Below are 18311 nucleotides of genomic sequence, written 5' to 3' on the forward strand. Positions count from 1 at the left end.
AAGAGTCGACAAGGCTTGAGATGTATATACACCAATAAGATGGCCCTTCCACGCCTCTTAATCCTGGCTAAGGATGAGCTTCAGCGTGTTCGCATGGTACACGTGCAGAGCCCCCCAGGAAGTCTGCACGGCGCTGCGCTAATCCCCGCCAGGGAGACATTGTCCCGATGCTCGGCTGCAGAGATCGGGAAATTTCTCCCTGGCTGTGATTAGCGCAGCGCCGTGCAGACTTCCTGGCGGGCTCTGCACGTGTACCATGCAAAGACGCTGGAGCTCATCCTTAATCCTGGCCATGATAGGAGATGATCCCTTCACCCCTTGTATAGCTCAATGTTGTAATAACTGATCAGGACTGGCAGCCTCAAGTCAAAGGGTGGGCCATGTCTTCCTTATACACTCAAACGGTATAGCCAAAAAGGAAACGCATGCTCCACATAGTGTCAAATAATTTATTTAACAAGCAGGAACACTCAAATTTCCATGAATAAAAAGCGCTTAGAGGCGTTTTCAATAGCAGTCAAAGTAACGCAATGGCATCAGCAGGGCTTGTGCCGATGCATTTTGTTTAAACAGACATCATCTGGGGTGTAAACCTGCTATGGTCATTGTGTCTATATAGAGAATATGACCCCAAATCACATACCAACATGTCACATGGCTTCAGCATCGTGTGTACAATTAGGCAATCATTCCCTGATTGGCAAGATGGCACAGACGCGTGCACAGTCGTCAGCTCACAACTTCCTATATGGCAAAATGGCACAGACACGTGCGGGTCAAGCCTCAATCCTGACCAGCGAAAATGACTCCCACATCCACCTCATCATCTGTCAAGTTCCTCTACAGAACTAGGAAGTGATAAGTTACGAATTATCCAAAATGACGATTGTCGAATCTAAACAAATGGAATGGAACAAATTAATAAATAATAATATTTTCATTATAATTAATTATTATATCGTTACATTCCATTCATTTATATGCGGCATTCGTTATTTTGGATAATTCGTAACTTCGGATGAATTTGTATTCGTTACGTTCACTAACAGACAAATTTGAAAGAAAATTCCAATACCTAATCTCCAAATTTCCCGACCTATAGAATTTAGAATTTCCGAAATTAAGAATTTCCTAATTTTACAAATTAACAAAATTTTGATATTCCGAAATTCGAAGTATGGAATTTTAGAATTTCAAATTTTCTGATTTTAGAATTTTCGTCTTTCCGAAATTTCTAATTTTATTAAAGCGGGAGTTCACCCATTTGTAAAAAAAAAAATTTTCTCCCCTTAGCTTCCTGCTCGTTCGGTCTAGGGGAATCGGCTATTTGTATTAAAATATGAGCAGTACTTACCCGTTTTCGAGCTGCATCTTCTTCCGTCGCTTCCGGGTATGGGTCTTCGGGAGCGGGCGTTCCTTCTTGAGTGACAGCCTTTCGAGAGGCTTCCGACGGTCGCATCCATCGCGTCACTCGTAGCCGAAAGAAGCCGAACGTCGGTGCGGCTCTATACTGCGCCTGCGCACCGACGTTCGGCTTCTTTCGGAAAATCGTGACGCGATGGATGCGACCGTCGGAAGCCTCTCGGAAGCCTGTCAATCAAGAAGGAACGCCCATTCCCGAAGCCCATACCCGGAAGCGACGGAGAGGATGCATCTCGTAAACGGGTAAGTACTGCACATATTTTAAAATAAATAGCCGATTCCCCTAGTAAAAACGAGCAGGAATCTAAGGGGGAAAAGTGCCCTCTAAGGGTGAACCCCCGCTTTAACTTCGAATTACCGAAATGTTGAATTTCCAAATTCCATTCATTTAGAATTTTCTGATTTTAATTAAATTTTTTTTGAATTTTCTAATTTTGATATTTCCAAATTTAGAATTTTCAAATTTCGGGTTTACGTATTTCCTAACTTCGGATTTTTGAATTAATGCTTTTCGAAGTTTTGAATTTTTGAAGCTTCGAATTTTCAAGAATTCGGAAATTCGAAATTACGAAATTTCGGAATTAGCTACTTTGTCAAAATTTGTTAAACAAATTCAGAACTAAACCAATTGCACGTGTGTGTGTGTATACACCTCAAGCCTTGTCAACTCTTTGGGCATATGCCTTATTCAATTCACACGTTTCGGTAAGCCTTTTCAAAGTTGTTGGTGGTCCTCTCCTCTTCATTGCTGAACCATAAGGACTTCTGCCCCGTACACACGATCGGAATTTCCGATGGAAAAAGTCCGACTGACTTTTTCCATCGGAAATTCCGACTGTGTGTGTGCCCCATCGGATTATTTCCATCGAAAATTCCAAGGAGTTCCGTCTGAGTTTAAATAGAGAACATGTTCTCTTTTACTCCGTTGGAATTCCAACGTGATTTTGGTCAGACAAAGGTCCGACTGTGTGTACGGGGCCTTACCCTCTTTTTTTGGATTCCATTTCAAGAATTGTTTTTTCACCTATGTGAACTCCATTTTGATTTGTTTTTCTCTTCACTTTTTCTCCTTTTTGTGGTCATCCCACTTTTTGTCACATGATTTGAATCAGTTTTTTCACACATCGGTGTGAGATTTATATTTTCAAATCAATGTTTATAATTTTTTGTGGTACTTTGTAGATTTTTGATCTTTTAAAGGTACACCAATTTTTGCTGGTTGATACATACACCTGATCATTCTGTAGTTATACAGATATTTTTCACATTAGCCCTGCACATATCCCTTTTTAAATTTTGCTATCCAACTTTGTCCCTTGCTGTGCTTGCTGCTTTAAACACTTTTTGTATATATCTGGTGAAACAGGCCCACGGTGCAGCAATTTTGGACCAGAGTTTATTAAATAACATGCATGGGTACTGTTCTTACTTTTTTTATTATTCAAAAGGTTTTTATTGCTCACAAAAACATACAAAGCATGAAAACATGAAATAATGTACACAGTAGTCAGACATTGAAATAACATCATAAGACATCAAGTGCAACTTGCAACCAATAAAGCAAATATTCAGCCATAATTCCCCCAAGCTTATCTTATGCTGCTCAAACCCCCGCCACCCCGTCCTCACCCCACCCCCTCCCATGGGTCACCCCTCCAGTCAAAAAATGAACCAAGTACCCAGCCCAGTGTCCCTTCTCATATCTACTTCGCCTATACACCCCCTAGCAATCCCATCTGAACCAGTTCCAGCGGGCTAAAACCCGGTACAGCAAGCCATGGATCCCAAAGTTTGAGAAATTTCCCAGCATTACCCCTGTGCTGAAATATATACTTCTCCATTGTGATCGTTCTACCCATGTGCTGTATCCATGTTTTAACCTTGGGCGGTATGGCTGTTTTCCAGTTAAGAAGAATGTTTTTTCTCGCCTCAAACAAAGCCCTAGCGAATGCCATTCTGGTCACCTCCTCCGGTATCGCCCCCTCCAGAACTCCGAGCAGGCAGCACAGTGGGTCCAGTGGGACGTTGGTCCGGAACACTGAGTTAAGTGTATCCAGAACCTCCGTCCAGAATCTGTGGAGTTTGGGGCAACACTAGAGCAAGTGAATCAAGTCCCCAGGCACCGCCCTGCACCGCCCACACAGTGGGTCGGGTGCCCTGCCCATCCTGAAGAGTTTCACCGGGGTAAAATGTACTCTCAGTAAAATGAACAATTGAGAGACTTTTTGTGACACGTTAAGCGAAACATAGATTAACTGCCTATAGCGCCTCCTCCTAGAGTTCCCCTGCAATGGGTCCTACATCTGCCTCCCACTGATCCACCACTCCAGAAATGACACCAACAGCATGTTATAGCACTGGGAGATGACACCCTTAGTGTCGGACGCTCCCTGTAGTATACAGAAAACCGGGGTGGGGGGCTGAACCCACTCCGTCCCCTCTCCCTGGGCCCTGACAGCGTGTTGTAATTGCAGGTAGTAAAACTGCATATTAGGTGAGAGCGCATATCTAGATTGAAGCGCACTAAATGAGAGCAGAGCCCCGCCATGGAAAACATGTTTCAGGTGTGTTATCCCCATAGGGTGCCATTTGAGTCCTTGCTTAATCTTGGCCAGTTCAGTGTATGTGTTGTTCCCCCAGAGAGGGCTATATTCAGTGAACCCTGTTCCATTTTGGAGCTGTTTGGTCTTATTCCATACCTTCTGAATGAGCGAGTAGGTGGGCATACGTTTATTGGGTTTTTGAAACAGCTGGGCCTCCAGCCCCTCAGGTATTGCGTCTACACCCGAGCCCCGCAACAGGAGCTGGGCCGACGAGGCCGCAGGCAATGGGACCATGGCTCCTATCAAATGTTGTAGCTGTGCGGCCAAGTAGTATATCCAAGGATTGGGTAGGGCAAGGCCCCCTCCCTTCTTTGGACGTTGTAATTGCTCTAGTTTTATTATAGGATGTTTGGTGTGCCACAACAATAACCTAAAGAGAGAATTGACAACTCTAAATATTTTAAGTGTGATAACCACCGGCGTATTGTGGAGGAAATATAACGGCTGCGGCATTAGAATCATCTTAATGAGGTTTGTCTTGTCGCTAGGGACATTTTCAAGTTGTTCCAGATGTGTATCTTGTCCCTAAATCGGGTCAGTAGGGGATAAACATTTAGTAGGCAGACACCCAAACACCCAGATATTTGAAGGATGACACTACAGGGACCGGGCAAGAGAGGCTCCCACCAGACATGGGTGTCTCGTCTAGGAACACTAAAGCTGACTTTGACCAGTTGATGGTAAGGCCCGAAAAACGACCAAAGTCAGTGATAAGAGACATAACCTGAGTCAAGGAGTCATCCGCATCCTCCAGGAAGAGGAGCATGTCGTCAGCATATAGCATGATTTTCTCATGCATGTCACCATATCTGAAGCCCCGAACCGTGGGGCAGCTCCTCACCAGGGCCGCCAGGGGCTCAATAGCCAGGGCGAAGAGCAGGGGGGACAGGGGACATCCCTGCCTGGTCCCCCTGCCCAGTGCAAAGGCATGGGACATCCTATCAGACATGCGTATGGCCGCCTGTGGCGCGTCATACAGAAGTCTCACCCACCTCAGGAAATTAGGACCAAATCCAGACCTAGCCAGCACCGCCCAAAGATACAACACTGTCAAATGCCCTATTGGCATCAAGAGACAACAGTGCCCTGTGGCTGACAGAATCCGAGGGGGTCTGCATGTTCAGGTACAACCGCCTAAGGTTGGTCACAGTAGAGTTACGTGGCATGAACCCTGCTTGATCCAGATGGATGATGGACAGGACAACTTTATTAACCCTCATAGCCAATACCTTCGCCAGAAGTTTAACATCGCTTTGCAGTAGTGAAATGGGCCTATACGAGCTGGGATCCAAGGGATCCTTGCCCGATTTTAGTAGTAGGATGACACTTGCCCTTGTCATGGATGGGGGTAAGTTTCCTGACTCGAAACGAGGAGTTGAAGACTTCAAGTAATTTTGGGCAGAATCACCTCTCCATATTGGGTGTACACCTCCATGGGCATCCCATTATCCCCCGGGGCCTTACATGTGGGAAAGGAGGTGGCTGCCTCCCTAAGCTCCACTAGAGTGAGTGGAGCCTCCATCTCTACCCGCTCCCTGTTTCCCAGAGACGGAAGGGCCACAGCACCCACATATTTTTGCAGTTCCTCATCTGTATATGCGTCACGTGATTTATAGAGTTCGGAATAGAAGGCGGCCAATTCCGCTATAATCAGCTCTGGGTCATTCACCAGCCGCCCCTGAGCGCCACGGATCGCTCCTATGGCAGGGAACGCCTGCTGAGACCTGGCAATCCTGGCCAAAAGTCGGCCAGTCTTCTCCCCCTCCTCTTAGAAGGCCTGCTTGGTATCGCTTCCGTTCCGCGGCGGAGGCTCTTAACCACTCCAGGGAATCCTGTCCTGATATCTATGCCTCCCTCACGGAATCTGTAGGGTCTAGGACAAATGCGAGTTCCAACTGCTTCATCTGGTCTCCAACCTGCTCCAGAAGAGCAGACGAATTACGTTTTAATGGACGCAATCTCCTGAATGAATGTGTCCCTCAGGCAAGCCTTAAAGGCATCCCAACCCATCGCCAGACCCGTGCCGCCCCTATTCTCTAAGAAGTACTGTTCTATCTGGTGCACTACATGTTTATGGGATGTAAACAGCTTTAGCCAAAAGGCATTCAATTTCCACGGGGCTCTAGGTAGGGAAGAGACTGGGCGAGTAACAAGGTGTGCCACCAACGGAGAGTGGTCAGAGACCCCCCCTAGGAAAGTATTCCACCCTGGGGACCATGTGTAGAACCTACGGAGACCCCACACAGAGGTCTATGCGGGATAGGGAACCATGTGTTTTTGAAAAGCAGGAGAATTGCTTGGTTGTCGGGTGCTTAGCCCTCCAAACATCCAACCCACCTCCCCCAGTAGTCTACTCAATACTGTGCCCCTGCCCCCCTGCAGCACCTGGGCCGGGGGGTGTCTATTCATTTTAGGGTCCATACAGCCATTGAAATCCCCCATTACCATAATGGGAACATTGGGTTTATAAACCAGGTAATAACACGAGAAGCTGCAAAACCTCCCTAGACAAAGGGGGAGGCATATACACACAGGCAATTATCGTCACAGTAAACACTTTACAGTATAAAAAAACATATCTACAGAGGGAATCCACAGCCGCATCAATTTCCTGGTAAGCCAAGGATTTATGCACCAGTACACTCACCCCCCGGGATATACAAGGTATGAGTGGAATGGTAGGCCTTGCCCACCCAGGAAAACCCCAGGCAGCTAACCGTGTCCCTCGTGAGGTGGGTTTCTTGAAACCCCACAATAGCCGGGAGGATTTTTTTTAAACAAGAGCTGATCATGGTGCGTTTCAACGGATCATGGACACCGCAAACATTCCAAGTCACTATTGGGGTGGTGGCCATGGCTGGCATATACAAAAGTCATATTCAAGGACAAAATACTGCAGCATTAGGTTCCAAGGGCCGGGGTAGTCAGCCCAGCCTGGGTACCCACTTCCATCAGCATTCGGGTAACCCCAGGTAGGGGTGGCCACCAACCTGGCCAGCGGGGGGGCGGAAAGCAGAATTGCATCAGGTAGTACAGTATCATGAGCAACAGAAATATACCTATGAACAGTTCAAAACACATTCTTCGGGCCAGCTCAGTGTTCCCACCCAGGTTGGAGGCAAGCCGCCTCCAAGCAACCCCGGCGGGTGGACCCAACAAATCATTTGTGCCAACAGGGCACCAAAAAGCACGTCCCTTCAACTGGGACTAAGTGGTCATAGTGACCAAGGTGGGTGTAGACCCCCCACTGTAGCTTAAATTCCAGTGGAGATATATTTTAACTTCCAAAGCTCTCATCAAATGCTAACGAAGTAAGAACATGTAAAATCCCGTTTTGTAAAAGGTAGCCTTATCTTAACTGCGGGAACGTGCCGACCTCGCGGGGCTGGGCCTCAATCTCCCATGTCTGCATCACGGCATCTCCTCAGGTCCTGCTCGTTGCGATCAATCCACTTGGCAGCCTCCGCGGCAGATTCAAAAAGGTGGCTTGTCCTCTGACTGTGACCCGCAGTTTGGCCGGGTACACCATGGCATAGGTGACTTGGATCTGCTGCAGTCGTTTCTTTATCTCTGCAAATTTGGCCCTCTTGCGCTGCACCTCCACGAGAAGTCCGGGTAAAACGATATTTTAGCTCCATTGTAGTACACAGCTCCCCTTTCCCTGGCCAGTCGAAGTATGATCTCTTTGTCCCGGTAATTCAAAAGCCTGGCCAGCATAGACCTGGGTGGACTGCCAGGGGGAAGAGGTCTGGGAGGCGTGCGGTGCACCCTTTCCACCACGAACAGAGTAGTGAACGCCTCATTACCAAAAATTTCTTGGAGCCATGTTTCTATGAAGGCTGTGGGATCCCTGCCGTCCGCCCTCTCGGGGAGCCCCACTATGCAGACATTGTTCCTCCTTAGGCAGTTCTCAATGTCATCCGTCTTTGCGTTGGCCAGTGCCTGATTGCTGTAGTGCAGATCTGGTGTCCCTGGTAAGGGGTGGCAGCTGGAGGTCATGCCTCAAGAGAGATACTGTCTCTGTGAGTTCACCAAACTGCACCTTTAAGCCATCAACTGAGGCTGTAACAGAGGTAGTACAGCACGCAGGATTTCACTCGGTGTGGGTTGAGGCGCATCTTTTTGCAGCTCCGCAAATATATTGTTCACAGGATTAGAGTCCTCTAATGGCAGCGTGTCATCCATGGCTGATGCGCCATTTTTTCCTGTGCCCCCTGTGTCTGTGTCTGCCGCGATCGAGCAGGGGAGCTGGTGGGACCCTGCAGTTTTTGGGCATAATACAGCATGTCTTTGGGGGGCTCTTTCCCATGCTGTTTCTGTGTCTTGAGAGACTTACCGCCCGTCTCCGGTGGTTTGTCTGCACCCCGCGCTGCCTTCTGTGGCTGAGAGGATCCAGCGCCATCTTGGACATCCATAGCTGTCACTGCCGCAGCTCCCTTCTCGGTTTTTTCGAGTCATCCGAGGCCCCGCCAATCGCCGATTTACCCTCCGCTGTGGTCGGCAATGTAAAACTGTGTGTGTGGACCGATTACCGGCTCAGCAAGCGTACGGGAACAGGATCAAAAGAGGATCAATAGCGGGAGCTCCGTGTGCTGCGACCGCTCATATGCCCGTCCAGGCCACGCCCTGGCAATACAATTTTTTGAGGCCAGGGCCACCTTACTACTGGCCGCGATCAATTGACAGCCCCGATGGCCGTCGGGCACCCGCGATTGCCCAGTAACTGAGCAGGACCGTGGATCTCTGTGTGTAAACACAGAGATCCACTTCCTGTCAGGGAGAGGAGACCGATGCTGTGTCCCTTGTACATAGGGACACAGATCGGTCACCTCCCCCAGTCAGTCCTCTTCCCCCACAGTTAGAATCACTAGTAGGGAACACATTTAACCCCTTCCTCGCTCCATAGTGTTAACCCCTTCCCTGACAGTCACATTTATACAGTAATCAGTGCTTATTTATAGCACTGATCGCTGTATAAATGTGAATGCGTTTTTTTTTTTTTAACAAAAATATGTAGAAGAATTCGTATCGGCCTAAACTGAGAAAAACAATTGTTTAAAAAATAAATAAAAAATGTGGATATTTATAACAGCAAAAAGTAAAAAATATTGTGGTTTTTTTTTTTCAAAATTTTCGCTCTATTTTGTGTTTATAGCACAAAAAATAAGAACCACAGAGGTGATCAAATACCACCAAAAGAAAGCTCTATTTGTGGGGAAAAAAGGACATAAATTTTGTTTGGGAGTCACGTCGCACGACCGCGCAATTGTCAGTTAAAGCGCGTTGCTTTAACTGACAATTGGGCGGTCGTGCGACGTCAGTGCCGGAAGCTGAAATTTCGCCTGGGCAGGAAGGGTATATGTGCTCAGTAAGCAAGTGGTTAAAGCATCATTCCATCCATTTTTAAAGTTTTATTAAAAGTCAGCAGCTACATTTTTTAATAAACGGATACTTACCTGACCCACTGTCCAGCGATGCAGGCACCCGGAGCCTCGCTCCTCTCCCCCTTCTCTCTGTGGGCCGCCGCCATAGCAGCTGTGGGCACTCGACCATGACAGCTAACAGCATCACGGCTGGGCACGCACTGCGCATGTGCAAGTCGCACTGTACTCTGCTATTGGCCAGTCAATTTTCTGGGACCTGTGACGTGTCCCAGAAGATTGCTGGCAGGGAGGGGCCGACTAGGGCAAGAGGAGGAGTCACCTAGGCGGGCGGGAAGTGGGACAGGAAATCCCACTAAAGATAAGTTACCCACTCCCCCCCCCCCAAAAAAAATGCATGCTATAAGTGGCATGTAAGGGGGCGAGGAGTGCTTTAAAGCAGAAGTTCCCCTTTTGGGTGGAACTCTGCTTTAACCACTTCCCGCCCGGTCAATAGTATATTGACGTCCGGGATGTGGTTGTGTTATCCTGACTGAACATCTATTGACGTCCAGCAGGATAACATGCCGGCGCACGCCCGTGGGGGGGCGCAGTGTGGCGATCAGTGATGCGGAGTGTCAGTCTGACACCCTGCATCTCCGATCTCGGTAAAGAGCCTCCGGCGGAGGCTCTTTACCACGTGATCAGCCGCGTCCAATCACGGCTGATCACGATGTAAACAGCAAGAGCTGTTGAACGGCTCTTCCTCACTCGCATCTGACAGACGCAAGTAGAGGAGAGCCGATCGGCGGCTCTCCTGACAGGGGGGGGTTCGCGTTGATTGTTTATCAACGCAGCCCCCCTCGGATTCCCATACTGGACCACCAGGGAAGCGGGCAACAATGAAAATACAATAACAAAAAAATTAGAATAGATGCCAATCAGTGCCCACAAATGGGCACTGACTGGCAACATGGGCACTGACTGGCACAATATGGGATAAACAAGTGATGCCCAGCAATGCCATCAGTGCCACCCCTCAGTGTCCATCAGTGCCACCTCTCAGTGCCCATCTGTTCCGCCCATGAGTGCCCAGTGCCGGCCTATGAGTGCCCATCAGTGCCGCCTATGAGTGCCCATCAGTGCCGAATATCAGCGCCGCCTCATCGATGCCCATCAGTGCCGCCATATCAGTACCCGTAATTGAAGAAGAAAACGTACTTATTTACAAAAAAAAATACAGAAAAAATAAAAACTTTATTTTTTTCAACATTTTCGGTCTAAAAATCGCAGAGGTGATCAAATACCACCAAAAGAAAGCTTTATTTGTGGGAACAAAATTATAAATTTGTTTGGGTACAGTGTTGTATGACCGCGCAATTGGCTTGGGCAGGAAGGTGCGTAAGTGCCTGGTATGGAAGTGGTTAAGTAATGTACAAAACTCAATTTAAAGTGGTTCTAAAGCCTCAAGTTTTTTACCTTTTAATTTTAAGCATTGAGGTAAAAAAAACTTCTATGTCAGACTTGCCCCCTCATCCCCTTTTACTAACATGAATCCCATTTGGATCCATCGCTGTGCATGAGAGCTGTGGCTTTCCTGGCTTTGTCTCTCCTCCCTGGACAGATCCTGTCAATCAATTCCACTGAAGGTGGAGTCGGACTGAGTCCCACTGTCTGTGTCAATAGACGCTGTAGCGGGGCTTGAGAATGAGCCTGCACGACTGCACCGTGGGAATCGGTTTCCTATTGGGGGCACCAGAAAGAGGGGAAGAGCCAGGAGTGCCTGCGGGGGACCCAAAAAGAGGAGGATAGGGGCCTCTCTGTGCCATTATATTGCATAGAGCAGGTAAGTATTGACATGTTTTTGTTATTTAGAAAAAAAAAATGACAACCACTTTAAATTCTTATACTATTACTTACTGTGATCAAATGGGTAATGCTTGTGTTTAGAAATTATAGACCTTCCCCTTTATGGAAGTCAAGTACAGGTTTCATGATATACAACCTCCTGTTTGACCCTTCAAATGCTGCACCATGGTGCTGCAACCACGTGCCTTGCACACGGTTGCAAGGCAGTTGTGGTGTGGGCCCATTTACTCTATTGGGTTGCGTTCAACAGAGGTACTGCCCACCAAACATGGTTTTATATATTTCTTGCCACAAAGCATTGTGACTGTTGCATGTGTACACCCCCCAACTTTGCAGATTAAGGGGGGTTAGGACAGTAAAAACATGGCTCACCCACCTGTTTATACAGTCACCACCCTCCCAACTGGAAATGTAAAAGAGCACTTACGCTTCTCCTTATTGAGTAAATTAATAAAAAAACAAGTAAAGCAAGAGGACGTAAAGATATATTGCCAATTGGGACAGAGCTATTTAAACATGACCGAGGTTCTAAAATCTCTTACTTAGTACTTTCCGTCATGAAGGTTCAACACGATCTGTAAGGAAATATTTTCATGGGGAAACAGACAGTGGTAAAAAATTGCTGCTTGATGATGTTGCAGAGCTGTGACTGTACTTCTTACTTTCCTCCTTACTCGTATGAGCATTTATCTATGCCCAGTTTGGCCAAAGCTATTTTGGCCTTAATTCCATGGATCACAGGAGTGCAGTTTGTTCTGCACTCCTGTGACCTATTTTCAGCTGACAGCGGGCTAAAGTCCACTGTAAGCTGACGTCCTTCACTTGGTCCAACTTTACAGTCAGGATTCACCCAGATGCCTGGAATGGCAGCTGGCTCAGCCTCTCAGCATGCCTCTGGGAGACTAAGCCAGATGTTCCCTCCCCCTCCACAGTCCAGCACTCAAGTGAGCACTGGAGGGGCAGAGCATAGAGCCACTGATTGACAGTCTCGACTCTGCTCAGAGTGGAGGGGAGAACTGAGCAATCAGTGGTGTTTAATCGCTCAGTTCTCAGTGCAGAGCTGATACTCACGTAGGTGAGTATTTCTTTTTTTTTTTTTTTTTTTAACCCTATGCTTCTCTTTTTAGCCTCCAGTTACAAGAGATGAATGTAGAATAGAGCAAATATTTGCAGATCTGAGACTGCTGTGATTTATACTACAGAAAGTGTATGCCTAGGATGGTAGAACTCCCTGAATATTTATGCTATTGTTCAGAAACCCTAAAATAAACCGTGCCTGTGGAGTATATTTCCTACTGTATACAGGGAAGTCTAAGAGCCCAGAGACGAGGTATAGTAATGTTTTCTTTGCTTACATTTTACAGGGTGACAGTGTTCACAAATCTGTTTTCATCATATTCTTCCAAGGAGATCAGCTGAAGAACAGAGTGAAGAAGATCTGTGAGGGGTAAGCCTCAGTTTGTGATGACATTTCTTCTCGGACGACCCACACGATCCAGTATATCACAAAATGAAAATGTATTGTTATTGTGCTGTAGTATTCTGTGCAGCAAGTCAGGCCTTTTTCATATGGAAAATGTAATATCTTGCGCCAATTAAATAAATAAATGTGATTAACAACACACAATAATAAATAAGCAGCTCCCCTAAAATTGAGACCTCAGTCAAAGGTCAAAATTGAGTGGTAATGGTATATGGAGGGGGCGCTATAACTAGATAATTGGTGAATCAATAAATAAGTGATACCTAAAAAATATCAATAAAATCAATAACACAATCAGATGGTCCATCTGAACCAACAATGGTGAACTAGTGAACATAAACACTGTTAAAGAAATAATTAAATAAATAAGTGAATAAATAAATAAAGTCCATTCAAAAGTGTTGAATAAAGTCCATTAAAAGATTATCAGATTAGACTGAAAGAACAACCACCAAGAAGATCCCCTAAAAGTGTGCTAATGAATGGCTTCTTACCACAAGGTGTTGACCTAATTGTTTAGAAAAGGTCAAATAGAGCAGTTGGTCTAAGGCACTACACAAGTAAGAGGCCATTTGGCGACGCTGTATATATTTTTAAAACATTTTATTAAATAGTACTTCACTATGGTGGTTTCCCTCTCCCTCTTTGTTTGATTATCATGAGAGTACCTGAGTCTAGGAAACGTAGAGCCGCGCACCTGAATCTCTGAACTGGTTTTGTGACCAACTGCTCTATTTGACCTTTTCTAAACAATTAGATCAACACCTTGTGGTTAGAAGCCATCCATTAGCGCACTTTTGGGGGATCTTCTTGGTGGAGGTGGACACCTTTCACACGGAATTTCCAGCTTTGTTCTTTTAGTCTAATCTGATAAGAACATCTTTGAATGGACTTTATTCAACACTTTTGAATGGACTTTATTCAACACTTTTGAATGGACTTTATTTATTTATTCACTTATTTATTTAATTATTTCTTTAACTGTGTTTATGTTCACTAGTTCACCATTGTTGGTTCAGATGGACCATCTGATTGTGTTATTAATTTTATTGATATATTTTTTAGGTATCACTTATTTATTGATTCACCAATTATCTAGTTATAGCGCCCCCTCCATATACCATATGTTTTCATATGGTAGGTCCTTTTTACCTTGGGATATACCGTTTTACCCCACTTATTCATCATATTTATTTTAAACCGACACCAGCTGTTCTATTCACATAGATAAAGAACTGTCTTGTGAACAATATTGTAGCATCTACTGTAAATTTGTATCTAAAACCAAGAACAAAAATGTACTTTATTGCAATTTAGCCGTCTTTAGATGTGGTGAATGTATTCATTTTCAGTATATTTTCCTCCTTTTATGTTTATTTGGTAATAATGCAAGTCCAACTTCCTTTACTAGGGTGACAACCAGTGATGGCCGCCCCTCCCAAAGTTCATATTCGTAGAATGATTTATTTTTAAATAAATTAAATTAATGTTTTTGAACATCTTAAACTAATGTTGGTCATATTATAATTTATTTAACAATAAATCGCTCCACTGTGCAGAGCTATTAGCACCGTAATTTTTTAACAAGCACATGATTAGAGCCTGATGCCGCGTATACACGATAATTTTTCAGCATGAAAAAAACAACGTTTTTAAAAAACGTCATTTAAAATGATTGTGTGTGGGCTGCACATCGTTTTTCATGTTCTGAAAAACGACAAAAAAATTTTCCGAACATGCTGCATTTTTTAACGTTGTTTTAAATAATGTCCTTTTTCGGGTTGTAAAAGATGATCGTGTGTGGGCTAAAATTACGTTTTAAACCCGCGCATGCTCAGAAGCAAGTTATGAGATGGGAGCGCTCGTTCTGGTAAAACTACCGTTCATAATGGAGTAAGCACATTCATCACGCTGTAACAGACAAAAAAGCGCGAATCGTCTTTTACTAACATGGAATCAGCTAAAGCAGCCCAAAGGTCGAAAATAAATTCCCCTTTAGAGTGCCGTTGTACGTGTTGTATGTCACTGCGCTTTGTTCATCATTTTTTTAAAACGATGGTGTGTGGGCAACGTCGTTTTTAATGATGAAGTTGGAAAAACATCGTTTTTTTGACATGCTGAAAAACGACGTTTTCTTTCATGCTGAAAAATTATCGTGTGTACGCGGCATGAGGCTCTAATTGGCTTGTTTAATGTTGTCCTTGGGGTGCAGAGCACTGTCCCGAACCCTCCCACTTTTGATTTTAGCCGCCGGGTATCAGGGTAGCCCTGACAGCCCAGGCTGGAGGCTCACGTTTTCAGACCTTGAGGGGTTTGTTTGCGCCCCCCCATCCTAATTTTTTTTTATCACCAGCCGCCATTAGTGACAATGCTGACTTTCTGTACTGTATCTTTGGATGAGCAGCATTGTCACCCTAGAACAAGATGATGGAAAACCTCCCCTCTCCTCAACAACATATGAGTGAGGTGCTTTGTTGTCCTTTGACATAGCTTGCTTGGAACAATGCTAACTGTGTAGCTGAGAGCACAGGACTTTAGCTCACAGGATTTCTGGCAGGTACAACTGGTATTTTTGCTCAAATCAAACAAATGTAACAATCATTTCAATTGAATACTTAACAGACCAAAAGGAAGCAAATCAAAGACTGGTATTGTTAGGATTGAGTCAAAGCAATTCCAGCAATATGTAGCCCAGAGTGAGTTGGCATTTTGAAACATTTGAAACTAGTGTAAATATTGCCAGCTTTACTAGCTATACCTACAGTGCTGTGAAAAAGTATTTGCCTGATTTTTAATATATATTTTTTTGCATATTTGTCACACTTAATGATTCAGATCATCAAACAAATTAGAATATTGCACAAAGATAACCCGAGTAAATACTAGGGTTGTACTGATACTGATACTGGTACCGATACCGAGCATTTGCCCGAGTACTTGCAAAGGCTTCGATGCTTCACCCGATACCTGGGCAGTCAGGGTGATCAGTGCGGTGGGAGAGTTACAAGCACTGATCACCCTGTATAGGTTTCAAAGTCTGACAGCTGGTCCGTTTCTCCGCTCCCCCCCCCCCCCCCACGCGGCTTTTAGCTGCTTTAGTGAAATCAGCAGTGATTGGTGCTTGTAACTCTCCCACACATGGTCACCGCTGACTGTCCCTGCATCCTCCTCCAGCCCCCCTCCATTCTGCTGCTCTCCCCCTCTGTGCTGCTCCGTGTGTCCCTCTCTTCTGCTCTGTGTCCCCCTCCGTGCTGCTGTCCCCCTCTCTTCTCCATGTCCTCCTCCGTACTGTTGTCCCCTCTCTTCTCCTCCGTGTCCCCCTTTCTTCTCTTCTCCTCCGTGTCCCCCTTTCTTCTCTTCTCCTCCGTGTCCCCCTTTCTTCTCTTCTCCTCCTTGTCCCCCTTTCTTCTCTTCTCCTCTGTGTCCCCCGTTCTTCTCTTCTCCTCTGTGTCCCCCTCTCTCCTCTTCTCCTCCGTGTCCCCCTCTCTCCTCTTCTCCTCCGTGTCCCCCTCTCTCCCCTCTTCTCCTCCGTGTCCCCCTCTCTCTCCTCTTCTCCTCCGTGTCCCCCTCTCTCTCCTCTTCTCCTCCGTGTCCCCCTCTCTCTCCTCTTCTCCTCCGTGTCCCCCTCTCTCTCTCCTCCGTGTCCCCCTCTCTCTCTCCTCTTCTCCTCCGTGTCCCCCTCTCTCTCTCCTCTTCTCCTCCGTGTCCCCCTCTCTCTCTCCTCTTCTCCTCCGTGTCCCCCTCTCTCTCTCCTCTTCTCCTCCGTGTCCCCCTCTCTCTCTCCTCTTCTCCTCCGTGTCCCCCTCTCTCTCTCCTCTTCTCCTCCGTGTCCCCCTCTCTCTCTCTCCTCTTCTCCTCCGTGTCCCCCTCTCTCTCTCCTCTTCTCCTCCGTGTCCCCCTCTCTCTCTCCTCTTCTCCTCCGTGTCCCCCTCTCTCTCTCCTCTTCTCCTCCGTGTCCCCCTCTCTTCTCCCCCTCCGTGCTGCTGTCCCCCTCGATCTATCAGGATGCAGAGCAGAGGTAGGAACCAGTATATCCGGCTCCTACCTTTTCCGAATGTACAGAGTCAGTAATCACTGACTCTGTCCATTGACATAACTGAAACATCGTAAACTGTTTACTTGTTTCAGTTTATGAATGGAGAGGAGCTGCTGTCTTCTCTCCATTTATTTTCAGCGCAGCAGAGGCTGCTGAGAAAAGAACTCGGGAATCTGTGTCCCTATTCCCTTTCCCTGTCTCAAAGGAGAAATGTCAGGGGTCTGTAAAAAAAATTAAAAAATACTGACATGTGCTACTGTCACATGAGATTAAAAAAAAAGTATTGGTAATCGGTATCGGCGAGTACTTGAAAACAAAGTATCGGTACTTGGTCTTAAAAAAGTGGTATCGGGACAACTCTAGTGTTCCACTGCCAGCTACTGTTGACCAAAAAGAACACAAAGGCATGTCTTACATTTGCCAAAAAACATCTTGATTATGCCAAGACTTTTGAGCAAATTTTCTGTGGACTGATGAGACAAAAGTTAAACTTTTTGGAAGGTGTGCATCCCGTTACATCTGGCATAAAACTAACGCAGCATTTTATCATAGATCATACCAACAGTCAAACATGGTAATGGTCTGGGGCTGCTTTTCAGCTTCAGGACCTTACCATAATTGATGGAAACATAAATTCTGAGCTCTACCAGAAAATCCGGCCATCAGTTTGTGACCTCAAGCGCCCTTGTGTTATGCAGCAGGGGGTTTAGGGGGCAATTACTTTTTTTCACAAATGGGCCAGGCAGCTTTAGACAGCTTATTTCCCTTAATAAATAAAAAGCATTTACTCGGGTTATCTTTGTGTAATATTACAATTTATTTGATGATCGGAATAATTTAAGTGTGACAAATATGCAAAAAAATAACAAATCAGGAAGGGGGCAAATACATTTTTAACAGCACTGTATATAGTTGGAAGCAATTACACAACAGCTCTAGTGCTAGATACAATTCAGCAGAGAAAATAATCAAAGATTTGTAACTGCAGCAGATCTCTCCCTACAATCACATAAGGAAAACGACTGGCCATCCTAATTCTCTTAGTAGTAATGTGTGCATTTTGCAAGTTTTTAACCCTTTCATATCGGTTTCTTTAAGCTAATAATTGGGAAAAAATATTGCTCTTCATGTAGTTAAACAATATTATAGGAAAATTATTCTTTACACACAGCTCCCCTTACTTTGATTTCTTTTTTAAGTCAGTCCCTGATAAATGAAAATCTATTCTTGTGTTTTGGGGTACTTTGTAAATGAATACATCCCTTTGATTTCCACAGGTTCCGTGCTTCTCTCTATCCTTGTCCAGAGACCCCTCAGGAGCGCAAAGAAATGGCTGCTGGTGTAAACACAAGGATTGATGATCTGCAAATGGTAAGGCTTTTAGAGGGTTTTTTCTTTCTAAAGTATTCATCTTCATTTTGCCTAAGAAACCTTTATAAGGCCAATTTTGTTAAAGGATAAGCTGACCCAAAAGTAATATTTTACTTATTCCTTGAGCCTGTTTAGCCTTTGGCTTATGGTTTGTCATGAACTCTCCA

At 45.4% G+C, this 18311-nt stretch overlaps 1 protein-coding gene across 7 annotated transcripts in view; it reads left to right on the forward strand.

The window, feature by feature from the left end:
• Positions 1–18311, forward strand: part of ATP6V0A1 (ATPase H+ transporting V0 subunit a1) — a 145284-nt gene that overhangs the window by 86912 nt on the left and 40061 nt on the right. For all 7 annotated transcript variants that reach the window (XM_040331000.1, XM_040330998.1, XM_040331001.1 and 4 more), the window contains exons 8-9: positions 12619–12701; positions 18051–18144. In XM_040331000.1, coding sequence (XP_040186934.1) covers positions 12619–12701; positions 18051–18144 — 177 coding nt within the window. The remainder of the gene's footprint in view (positions 1–12618; positions 12702–18050; positions 18145–18311) is intronic.

This window comes from Rana temporaria, chromosome 12, assembly GCF_905171775.1.
Source record: "Rana temporaria chromosome 12, aRanTem1.1, whole genome shotgun sequence".
Classification (NCBI taxonomy): Eukaryota; Metazoa; Chordata; class Amphibia; order Anura; family Ranidae; genus Rana; species Rana temporaria.